The sequence below is a fragment of the Halichoerus grypus genome, chromosome 2 (genome assembly GCF_964656455.1).
Source record: "Halichoerus grypus chromosome 2, mHalGry1.hap1.1, whole genome shotgun sequence".
In the NCBI taxonomy this organism is placed as follows: Eukaryota; Metazoa; Chordata; class Mammalia; order Carnivora; family Phocidae; genus Halichoerus; species Halichoerus grypus.
Window position 1 is genome coordinate 144,749,451 of NC_135713.1, and position 11,353 is coordinate 144,760,803.

At 44.0% G+C, this 11,353-nt stretch overlaps 1 protein-coding gene across 5 annotated transcripts; it reads left to right on the forward strand.

Annotated features, from left to right (window-relative positions):
• The first annotated feature begins 1,489 nt into the window (after window positions 1-1,489).
• Window positions 1,490-10,762, forward strand: HNRNPH1 (heterogeneous nuclear ribonucleoprotein H1). Of its 5 annotated transcripts, XM_036097107.2 has the most exons (14): window positions 1,490-1,600; window positions 2,083-2,211; window positions 3,532-3,687; window positions 3,899-4,042; window positions 5,610-5,748; window positions 6,686-6,864; window positions 6,948-7,019; window positions 7,076-7,209; window positions 7,360-7,495; window positions 7,895-7,954; window positions 8,047-8,136; window positions 8,818-8,910; window positions 9,372-9,421; window positions 10,018-10,762. In XM_036097107.2, exons 2-13 carry the CDS (start codon window positions 2,115-2,117, stop codon window positions 9,419-9,421), a joined length of 1,350 nt encoding a protein of 449 aa, XP_035953000.1. In that variant the 5' UTR covers window positions 1,490-1,600; window positions 2,083-2,114; the 3' UTR covers window positions 10,018-10,762. The 5 variants fall into 5 exon arrangements, with proteins under 5 accessions (XP_035953000.1, XP_035953002.1, XP_035952997.1 ...); XM_036097109.2 differs by lacking the exon at window positions 8,047-8,136 and having other exon boundaries at window positions 7,895-7,984; XM_036097104.2 differs by lacking the exon at window positions 9,372-9,421.
• The last annotated feature ends 591 nt before the right edge of the window (window positions 10,763-11,353 follow it).

Consider the following 11,353-nt stretch of genomic DNA (forward strand, 5'->3'; position numbering starts at 1 on the left):
CCTCTGGGAGGTGTCTTTGTGATATGGTGGAGAGAGCATCCAAGTGCAGTAAGTGTTCTCCTTACTTTTCAATCACCCAGAGATAGACCTACTGTCTGGAAGATTTGGGAGTCCCACATCTTGGTGCCTCCAGCCAAAATGCCATTTCCTCTAGCTCTGTTTTCACCTGAGGGCAGGCAGCATTATTAACCCTGCCTGTTCCTTCGGTGTCCTTCTCCCTTCCAGCCACTGAATTTTCCTTTACAAAAACAGCTCCTAGTGCTTCTGTTGAAGACCTGCTACCGTCTTCCCCTTGCACTTGGAGTTAACCGCCTTGCACTTGGAATTAAGCCCCTTGCCAAGACCTAGATGGCAGGTCAAGAGCATTTCAAGATCGGGCCCTTCCCTACCTCTGGGATCCTACCTAGGATCACCGTTCCTCTTACTCCATCGGTGTCTTTCTCTGGTTTTCTCAACCCCGTTTTCGGACTCCGGACCATTGCACCTCGGCGGGGACATGCTGCGCCCGCATCTTTCCGTGGCGGCACTCGGAGAGGCCTTCACTCACCGTCCCACGCTACCTTACTGTGTCCGTCAGGCCCGAGCGGGAGAGGACAGCGCGTCGGTTTTCCGCAGCGCTGGTGGGAATCACGAACCTCACTCGTCTTGTGCCGTAGGCGCACCCGGGGAGACCCGGGGTCATCTTCCCAGTGTCTCCACCTGGGAAATGCATCTAACGGTACCCACTTGGCCTTGGAAGAATTGAGCGGGAACCCGCTCGAACGAGCGGAGTCTGGCGCTCACGAGGCGCAGCGGGACGCGGCGTCCGGCCACCCCTTCTCGTGCGAGCGCCCCGCGGCGTTCAGGGCCCGCCTACCCCGGGGCGCCGCAGCGGGGGGCGCGGGGTGCGAGTTCGTTAGGGCAAAAGCGGGGTACAGGACTGAGGCACGGGCACGGGGACCCCGCGCGGCTCCGGGCCCCAGGCCCGACGGTGGCAGGTAAGGGGAGTGGAGGCATACACTCCTCGGACGTGCTCCTGGTGTTGCAGCCCCCAGGAGAGGCCCAGGTGGTCACGGGCTGGCTCTAGGGAGAAAAGGGGTACAGGAGGCGCCAAGGCAGGGAGCGGCTGTCCCTTCAGGTCGGCCCGGGGCGCGGATAATAGGCTAGGGAAGGGGTAGGAACACGGCCACCTCACCACCCACCTCACAACCCAGAGCGCGGGACTGCCTTACATACGGTCCCTACGGGGAATTGATTGCCGCCATTCCCCTCCCCCACTCTGGCGGGTAAGGCGACGGAACGGTTTGAAGGACGACGCATGCGCATGAAACTAAATCGTAAACCAAGTTCAATAATCGCGGGATGGCGCAGGCGCAAAAAAGCCCAGCGGGTTTATAGAGGTGGGAGGGCGATGAGCCCCAAACGCATGCGCATAATAGTGCGCCGGCTAGAGTGGGGGCCGGCTCATGAAATTACGCATGCGTCTGAGCTCTGTGTGACGCAAGGGGGCGGTGCGGGCACCTAGCTGCGCGTGCGCAGAGCTTGTTCAAAGGGCCTTATTTAGGTTGCGCAGGCGCCTGCTGGCCATTTCTTCTCAGCCACGCTGAAGTCGTGCGTTCAGGTGAGTGTTTGTGGCTCTGTGTTTGCCGCCCAGTGGCCCCCGAGGATGCCATTTTTGGGAGGATTGCTTGCCCCGAGACCTCTGTAGAGCCTGGGGGGCCTTGGCAAGGTGCGGGCTGCCGCGCGGAGCCAAAAAGAGCTCGCCGAGTGGCGGCGGGGCCGCCGAGGCCTGCAGGCCGCGCCGACTCTATTGTGTGAGATGTCGGAGGAGGCGGAGCGGAAGCGGCCGCCGCCATTTCCTTGCCTCCACGCTGGCGCTAGGCCAGGGCCCCCTCGGCTTGGGGCAGTGGCACCTGGTGTCCAGAGCGGCTGCGGGGGCCTGGGCGCAGGCCGAAGGGGTGTCGAGTGTTGGAATCGCCGGGGTTCGGGCGTCCGCACGGGCTCGGCTCTTCCTCGGGCCCCGCAGGCCGGCGGCCGCCTCGAGCCCGGAGGGCAGTTTAATGGGATCATTTCCCCGGTCTGACGCTCGTCCCCCGCCTGCAGTCTGCGTCGACGCCAGGACCCACGAGGAGACGATGATGTTGGGCACCGAAGGCGGAGAGGGATTCGTGGTGAAGGTCCGGGGCTTGCCCTGGTCTTGCTCGGCAGACGAGGTGCAGCGTTTTTTTTCTGGTGAGTTTGAAGCGGAGGCGGGAGTTCGCCGCCGGGGCCGGCCGGCGGGCGGGCGGGCGGGCGGTCGAGCCGGGAGGCGGGCGTGCCAGGGCGGGGCGGGCCGGGCCCGGGGCGCCCCCTGGTGGGGCGCGGGCGGCAGCCGTTCCCGCTGGGCTGCTCGCGCCTGGCCGGGCGCTGTTACGCAATGGAAATTGCGAAAGCCCCGCCCGCCCTCCGAGCCCTCGGGGCGGGGGGAGGGGGAGTGCGGGCTCTGGAGGATTTTTTTGTCGTCTTCACTTACTCTAAGCACTAGTGTTTCTACGGCTGTCTTTTCGAAAGGATAAATGGGATTTCGCTTTCCATCCTGGGAAAATTGTCCAGTTAGCTGGGCAAACAATACGTTTTGCAAATCCTTAAAGTATAACAATTTATTTCCAATTTCGGTGTGTCCTTGAAGTGGGGATTTTGACTTCAGAAAGTTAAAATGTCACTTCTTAATTTCAGAAAACTTTCCTAATCAAGATTTGGTAATTGTGAAGAGTTTTTGCCCATCTAGTTCTTGATCTGGCTCACTTTACAGTTGAGGACACTGAAGCCCAGGGAAGTTCACTTGCCTGTGTAGCTTTTTTCCAGTATGCAGGTTTCCTGAATAGTTTCTACCAAAATGTCCTTGTTCTTATTGTTAGTGTGAGTTTAGCCTGATACAGATATATTTGGGAGAAATTTGCAGGTTTTGGAAGGACACTTGTAGGATTGACCTATTATCTGAATTTAGCATTGGTAACGGAAAACGACCTGTAAAACGAGAACCAAGTACACTGGAAGCCACCTTGCAGTGAGCAAGACTGGGTTTGGCTTCAGCTGTGCAACTTGGAGCATTTTAGCTTGCTAACATTGATCCCCTTTTAGGTGAGTATTGGCCCTGCAATTTGGATTCGCAGGAGAAATTGTATGTTGCTGCCAGTAAGGTAAAACCATCAAGTGCCCCAGACTGAAACTTGAAACCAGACTCAGAAAATGGCATAAAATCAGATTCCAGACTTAGTTTATGAGAGGTTACAAAGGATGTTCAATGGAGAGGACTTGGAGATAACTTTAAGAAATTGCTTTGACTATTGGATTTTCTTGATGCAATGGGAAGGTGTCCAGAGAATAAGAAAGTTTGGGGGAAGATAAGTGCTTAAGTACTGGAAAGTGGCCCTGGGAATTGGTACTGTGGGTCATTCTAGGCTTTGTAGAAGCTCTGCTTTGTAGCAGGGGAATAAACAGGCGTTTCATCTGTATCACCCAGAGGTGGTTTTTTAGTTTTAAATTCTGTATTAACGGTTGTTTTCTTTCCAGACTGCAAAATTCAAAATGGGGCTCAAGGTATTCGTTTCATCTACACCAGAGAAGGCAGACCGAGTGGCGAGGCTTTTGTTGAACTTGAATCAGAAGATGAAGTCAAATTGGCCCTGAAAAAAGACAGAGAAACTATGGGACACAGATATGTTGAAGGTTTGATTTATGTTGCCCTAGTAACAGTAAATAAAATATTAAACACTTAGAGCTCTATCTTACCCCTTCTGAATTTTAGGTATTTGACCGCATGGAAATGGTCATCTAAGGGAGTTTATGGCAGCTCTTCCTAGATTATCTAAAGACCTAGGAAGTCTGAACTTTGTTCTCTAACTTTCCAAAATTGACTAATTCTAAGCACCTCTTTCAGTATTCAAGTCAAACAACGTTGAAATGGATTGGGTGTTGAAGCATACTGGTCCAAATAGTCCTGACACGGCCAATGATGGCTTTGTACGGCTTAGAGGACTCCCCTTTGGATGTAGCAAGGAAGAAATTGTTCAGTTCTTCTCAGGTATGTAGTTGTGTTTGATGCTGAGCAGTGAGTTCTGGCAAGCTTCTGGCAACATGTGATTTAATAGACCTTAAAGTCCAGTAGCTTAGATACTTAAACAGGTGTGAGTATGTGCAGATGAATTAAATGTTTTCTTCTTCCTGGAGACCTTCAAATAATTTAAGCCCATCTTAAAGGTGGAAATTAAGTACTTCCAAAATGCTAAGTTTGCCTATATTTAGTGTTGTAGTTCAGAGTAGATGTTTGAGGATTGTCCTCGACAGCTTAACTACTTTCCTCACAATGCTGTTCAGCAAAGTACCAAGTAAAGGTAAGATTCCTTAACGTTAGATTAGTATCAGTTAGGTGGTTGTAATTTATGGCAAGCGCCTATGTCTTAAGACACATTGGGTCATGGGCCCAGAAATGTCTCTAATGGTCTAATTCTCTTTATGGGGGGAAAAAAACCCACAACAGCTTTTATGGTTGGTTTAGCCAGGGAATTATATAAACTTACTAAAAGTCGGTCTAATGTAGGAGTAGTTTGAATGTAGTCTCAGTATCTGAAATACAGAAAGTGCTTTGAAATTGTTCTGGGCCTAAAGTATTTGAATGTTTTTATGCTGAAGAGCTGATAAAATTGCATGTTTAGCAGAATGTTAGATAACATATTTTAAGTAACTATTTTAATAATCATGATGTAATAAAGTGGGATTAAGAACAAGAAATCCTTTCATGGTTCAGTGTAGTATGTATTAAAATCTTGACTTAGATATGTTATCAAGTCCTAATACTTTGCCAGAATTTTTGAAATCAAGTCTGTTTTGATTGTTTTTGTCTAAATTGGTGAGAATTGAATGCTATCTGTCAACGTTAAATATGAACATAATTTCATATCTTCTAGGAAAGTGCTTTAAGCCCTTTTTGTAAGCTTGGGAATGTATCCACGGAAAGGATTTTTCATAGACGGAATTTCCAGAAGTGAATCATACTACTGTTAGAGCATAAGAGTGCATGATTGTGCTGTGTAGATCAGTTGTTTGTTGAAAAGTTTAGATTGTATGTTTGTCAATTATATGACTTAAGCAATGTTTCAATTTGTATATAAAATGTTTAAATGTGTAATTTTTTAAAAAAGTTGAAGTTCCACTAACTTAAAACATTGAAATATAAAATAAGGTAAAAGGTGTGTTTTAAGTTTAGTAACTGTTGTATTTAATGCTTGAAACTTTATTAAATTCTTCTGTAATTCTCAACATTAATTTGCATAGATTAGAGTGTTAATTGTTGAATTCTTAATGCATCCTGTGTTCAAGTGTTTTGTTTTTTGTTTTTTTTGTTTTTATTTTGTTTTTTGTTTTTTTTTCTTTTACATACTATGCCATGGGGTGTGTTAAGAATTGAGTTATACTTTGTAATAATGGAACTTCATATTATTACAATGCATATGTAAAGAGTTACTTGTTGAAAGCATACCGTTCACCTAAAGTTAAAATTCTGGTTTATTTAAAGCTATAAGAAGAATCATTTTTGGGCTTGTGATGTTAATATTGCCCCCCTACTGGGGTTATTTGTCCTTGGGTTGAAGGGTTGGAAATCGTGCCAAATGGGATAACATTGCCGGTGGACTTCCAGGGGAGGAGTACGGGGGAGGCCTTCGTGCAGTTTGCTTCACAGGAAATAGCTGAAAAGGCTCTAAAGAAACACAAGGAAAGAATAGGGCACAGGTGGGGATGGATGGTTGGTTGGATTTGTCACTTTTCTTATGGTAAACAATTAAATCCATATTCTCTCTGCTTAGAAGGAAGAAATCTATTTTCTAGTCCCAATTGATTGATGTTTTGCCACAATTTTCAAATTTCCTGTGTTAAAGTCCCATAATGCATTGAGATGAAAGTTTAGGTTTTAAAATTGTCCCCAGTTAATTTGATCTCCCTGACAATATTGTAAGATTCCTAATTCTAATCACTAGAGTTGAGAGACTATGGCTTTAAAAAATGTTAATGCAAACCTGGCTTTAGCTGTAATAACACCCACCTAGTAAATTAATATTACCATAAGAAAATGTGATACTTTCTGATCTTGTTTTTAAAGTTGAAATGCAACAAACTTTTTCTTGCTGTATAAATATTCTGCATATGTATTAATAAGCATAGCTTTCAAGAAATTGTCACAAAAGGTTTTATTCTCTTTGCTTGTGACTATTTTTCATTGAAGCATGCGCTTACCTATGCTGATTCCTACTAAAAGCATAGGCCTGGGGTATTATTGGCGAAAGGAAATGTGTAGTGTGGGCTAGACTGTTGGTGGAGGCTGGCTTTTTAGCCCACTTGCTATACATGCTGCCAACGGATTTAAGACATGAAATGTTGAAAGTTGAGTGGAATTCTTTCCCTCCTGACATTTATAGTACTCCTCTTTACCCCTAAGGTTGGGCTCTCTGCCTCAGAGGAGTGACTTTTACTCTATAAATTTTACATTAAATCTTAAAATTGAGTGAATTTCTGGTCATTGCCTATGCAAATATAAGAAATCTGGCTTTAAATATTAGTCAGTTTCATGGCTATGACTACATTGTTTTCTTGTGTAACGAAGTACCTGTATGAAATGGACTAATGTTTTCTCTCCCCTCCCCACCCCTTTCCCTCATGAACAATGCTTTAGGTATATCGAAATCTTTAAGAGCAGTCGCGCTGAAGTTAGAACTCACTATGATCCACCACGAAAGCTTATGGCCATGCAGCGGCCAGGTCCCTATGACAGACCTGGAGCTGGCAGAGGGTACAACAGCATTGGCAGGGGGGCTGGCTTTGAACGGATGAGGCGTGGTGCTTATGGTGGAGGTACGTGAGGCCGTGCAGGCGTTATAAGGTCTGTTCCTCCTGTAACTGTTTTCATTTGGTTGATTGTCCTTACTGTCTTTCAGGTTACGGAGGCTATGATGATTATAATGGCTATAATGATGGCTATGGATTTGGGTCGGATAGATTTGGAAGAGGTAAGGTAAGAATTGAATTTCTCAGCTGAAGGATACTTACACTCTTGTAAATCTAGACCTCAATTACTGTTTTTCAGGAATGTCTGACCACAGATATGGGGATGGTGGCTCTACTTTCCAGAGCACAACAGGACATTGTGTACACATGCGGGGATTGCCTTACAGAGCTACTGAGAATGACATTTATAATGTAAGTGTCGGATAAATTTACGAGGTGTCTGGTTCAGGATAGCAGTAAAAACTTGGTTTTTATTCTAATTAGGTGAAACAGGTTTAAATTGTGCTTTTTTTTGGTAACGGTGGATCTTTGACTTCGTTCTCTGAAATACCTTGTATTTAGTTTTTTTCACCGCTCAATCCTGTGAGAGTACATATTGAAATTGGTCCTGATGGCAGAGTAACTGGTGAAGCGGATGTTGAGTTTGCAACTCACGAAGATGCTGTGGCAGCTATGTCAAAAGACAAAGCAAATATGCGTAAGTGTGGTTTTAAGTATCTTGGGGTCTCTGTAACAGATGGTTGGAATGACCAGTGTTTGTGATAGAGAAATAGTACGGATGCATGAGAAATTTGTTCTCCTATAATGGGTTAGTTCTATGGTGTGTGTTTAAAAAGCGTGTGGGTTTTAAAAATTAGTGTGATTGAAAAGGGGTTTGTGGTAACGTGGACTTGAAGTATATCCTTAATTGACAAACTTAGAACAATTTAGATGAATGTTTAAATCAAAAGGCTGGTGGTTGAAACCAGAGTAAGCAGCTAGAATTTTTTTACCAAAAGTATTTGAAGTTCACTGATCTACTTGTTTAAGAACTTAAAGTGCTTATGTTTTTTCTTTTACCAACAAACATTTTCAAACTTTTTTTTTCTCATTTCAGAACACAGATATGTAGAACTCTTCTTGAATTCTACAGCAGGAGCAAGCGGTGGTGCTTACGGTAGCCAAATGCTAGGAGGCATGGGTTTGTGTAAATATCACTTTAGTGTCTTTTTTTTAAGCTAACCTTGTATGCCTTTTCTCTCATTTCAGAACACAGATATGTAGAACTCTTCTTGAATTCTACAGCAGGAGCAAGCGGTGGTGCTTATGGTAGCCAAATGATGGGAGGCATGGGCTTGTGTAAATATCGTTAGTTTTTTTAAAAACCAAAACATTTATACCTATATAAGTCGATTATATAAGTTAAGTTATGTTTTAAGGAGTTTAGCATAATTAAGTTAGGCAAAGAGATTTCGATTTGAATTTTGTGTCTGGCTTATTTAGATCATTGTGAGTTAAATAAAATTGTTTAGATAACTAGTTTTTAGTAGTTTTGGGGGAGGGGACTGCAGAAACTAGTTGAATTGTCTTAAGTATGAAGTAGAAGTCTAAAATTAATACCTAGTTAAAAGCACAAGGTCAGTAAAGTTTTGGGCATGGTTAGTTGGGCAGAATTAGATGTTCAGTGATAACCTGTGTATGACATAACCTTACTGTATCAAATTATTGGGGGAAAGCCCCACTAAATCCCCCAGTTAAGCAATATCCTAAGGTCTTCTCAGAATGCCTCTACTTACGGAATCATGTGGATTTAGTCCTGCTGATGTGCATACTGTTGGCCTTCTGGTTTATAAATGTTTGTCTAGTTCATGTGATGGATAGAAAGGTAGTTTGGTCATAGGCGATAGGCAGAAGGAGGCAGAGGGTTATAGAGATACGAGATCAAGACTGGAAAATGATAGATTTAGAATTACAAGCCCGGTACCACCAGGTACCACGTTACATACGGAACAAGGTCCTAATGTTCTCTTAACTTAACAGCAAACCAGTCCAGTTATGGCGGCCCAGCCAGTCAGCAGCTGAGTGGTGGTTACGGAGGCGGCTATGGCGGCCAGAGCAGCATGAGTGGATATGGTAAGTGTGCTTTTTTATATACTTGAAATAAGTTTTAGGCAGGTTTCTTTAGATGGGGGAATATGCAGGCTCCTTTTTGGTGAAAGTGGGTTAATAAATGTTTGCTTTTGATCCAAATGTAACTTGTTCTATTATTAATAGCTTAATTTTTGGAACCAATCATTGGGAGGGGGAAGTGTTCTATAAATTAGTCATTGCAACTTGGACTAATGTCGAGCCAGAAAACATCTGCCTCCATTTATTAAACAATTAAACTGTTGATTTTTTTTTTCTGTCTTTTGGTTAGCATTAAATCCATTTTAGATGGAGGGAGAATTTAATAGTAGAATGGTGGTTGGGTTTAGGACCGTATTTACTAGTCAGTTTTATCCTAGGATTGTTTTTATTTTTATTTTTTTTCAATTGGTCTAAAGAATGGTGATTTTGGTATTATAGTCTTACCCTACAAAATCCTTTTGCAGACCAAGTTTTACAGGAAAACTCCAGTGATTTTCAATCAAACATTGCATAGGTAAATATTTTCTCAAAAAATATAATTTAAATTCCCAATAGCAAATACTGATATGTTGTAATAACACTTTCTATAGCAGTCAATGGCTCTGACTTAACTCCATGGAGGCTGCCATTTTGGGCACAGTGAGTTGCCTTAAGTCCCAACTTTTGTCATCTCACTTCTTGCCCACCATGAATAGGAAAAGCAAAGAGACTGCCCCCGTCCTCCCTATTCATACATGCCATTCGATGGACACATTGTGAATGTTTTATGGTAAATTTTTTTTTAAAATGCTTTGCTTAGCTTTAAAAACAACATGAAGTAATTTTTGCAATTTTTGAAAAACACTAGTTTTCCTTTAAACTTAATTTTCTATGTTGATCCTGAAGCATCCGATTAAATGGTAGCACAAGAGTCTGGCAAGTTGGTACTGCAGAGAAAAGGGGTTAATTGAGACTTGTTTGGAGTCGGGAGTCCCCTTTCCCAAACATGCTTCTCGCCACTTGGACAGCAGCCATTTGTACTCGTATACTTTTTAAACTTTTTCTTGGAATGCTCTGTTTTGACTGATGATCTGATGATTCTGCTGACTTGTCACATTGCTCTCTCTGCAGGCAGCCAAGGCGCAGTGAACAGCAGCTACTACAGTAGTGGAAGCCGAGCATCTCTGGGCGTGAACGGAATGGGAGGGATGTCTAGCATGTCCAGTATGAGTGGTGGATGGGGGATGTAACTGATCCTGATCACTGACTCTTGGTCAACGTTTTTTAAAAAAAGTTTAACAGTTTTGCAATACAAGCTTGTGATTGATGCTTACTCTAAGTGGAAATCAGGATTGTTTTAAAGACTTAAGGTTCAGTATTTTTGAACACAAACATTCATCTAGGATGTAACAACGGAGTAAACTATAACTGTTAAACAATTTTCAGCTTTTCTCTAGTTCTATTGTAGGATGTACTTAAGCAGCAAGTGTATTTAGGTTAAAGCAGTTGAATTATGTTAAATGTTGCTCTTCTACCACATTACATTGAACACTGTTGGGATGCATGTTGAAAGACATGCTTTTTTGTAAAACTCAATATAGGAGCTGTGTCTACAATTAAAAGTGAACACATTTGGCATGTTTGTTAATTCTAGTTTCATTTAATAACCTCTAAGGCACGTAAGTTGAAGCTTTTTTTTTTTTTTTTAAGTTAATGGGGGACTTTGAGACGCAACACCATACGTTAGGATTTTGGTCTTGGTGTTTGTATGAAATTCTGAGGCCTTGATTTAAACCTTTCCTTGTATCGTGATTTCCTTTTAGGTGTATTGCGCTAAGTGAAACTTGTCAAATAAATCTTCCTTTTAAAAACTGCACTTTGTCTTGTCTGTGCTTCAGTGTCATGTGGACTGTTTCTTGGTGCTCTCTTCCTGCCTGGGGCGTAGGTGACAGTGGCCCACGTCTCTGGCTGTGGCAGAGAGGCTCGGCAGCCTCCTCTTCCCTCCGGTGCAACTGAAGGTAAATGGAGCTTTTGGGGGCCCTTGTGGAAGGGCTGCGTGTTTGGCCTGGCTGCACAGGACCTAACCCCAACTGCCCTTGCTAAGCGCTTGCACAAAACCCAGGGAGAGGTGGCAGTACTCTGACTGCATGTTCTGCATGTCCCCAGAGGCCTGCAGCAGGCATGGCTGAGAAGGCAGTGCCCGAGGCAAGGGGGGCCCACCGGGAGCTGCCCCTCCCACTCTGGTGGCTTCCCTGAAGTTTTGCTTCCATGGGGCATGGGGGAGGGGGGCTTGTAGAAGGAGCTAGCTTCTAAATGGCTTTCAAAGGGAGTCTTTCGGTTTTTGATTCCTAAAGATCAGGTCCACTTCGGGGCAGAATTCATTCCTTATAGTTCTGGAGGTAGAATACCAAATTGCATTTCCGAGCAAAAAGGACTAGTTTAATTCTGTAATTGGAATCCACCTGTT

What these genes read in the sequence shown, in the direction of transcription:
- HNRNPH1 (XM_036097104.2), top strand. Translation starts at nt 2,115, where the DNA reads ATGATGTTGGGCACCGAAGGCGGAGAGGGATTCGTGGTGAAGGTCCGG. An exon ending in CTGAGAATGACATTTATAAT is followed by an intron (nt 7,210 to 7,359) that starts GTAAGTGTCGGA and finishes CCTTGTATTTAG; the next exon opens with TTTTTTTCACCGCTCAATCC. An exon ending in AAAAGACAAAGCAAATATGC is followed by an intron (nt 7,496 to 7,894) that starts GTAAGTGTGGTT and finishes TTCTCATTTCAG; the next exon opens with AACACAGATATGTAGAACTC.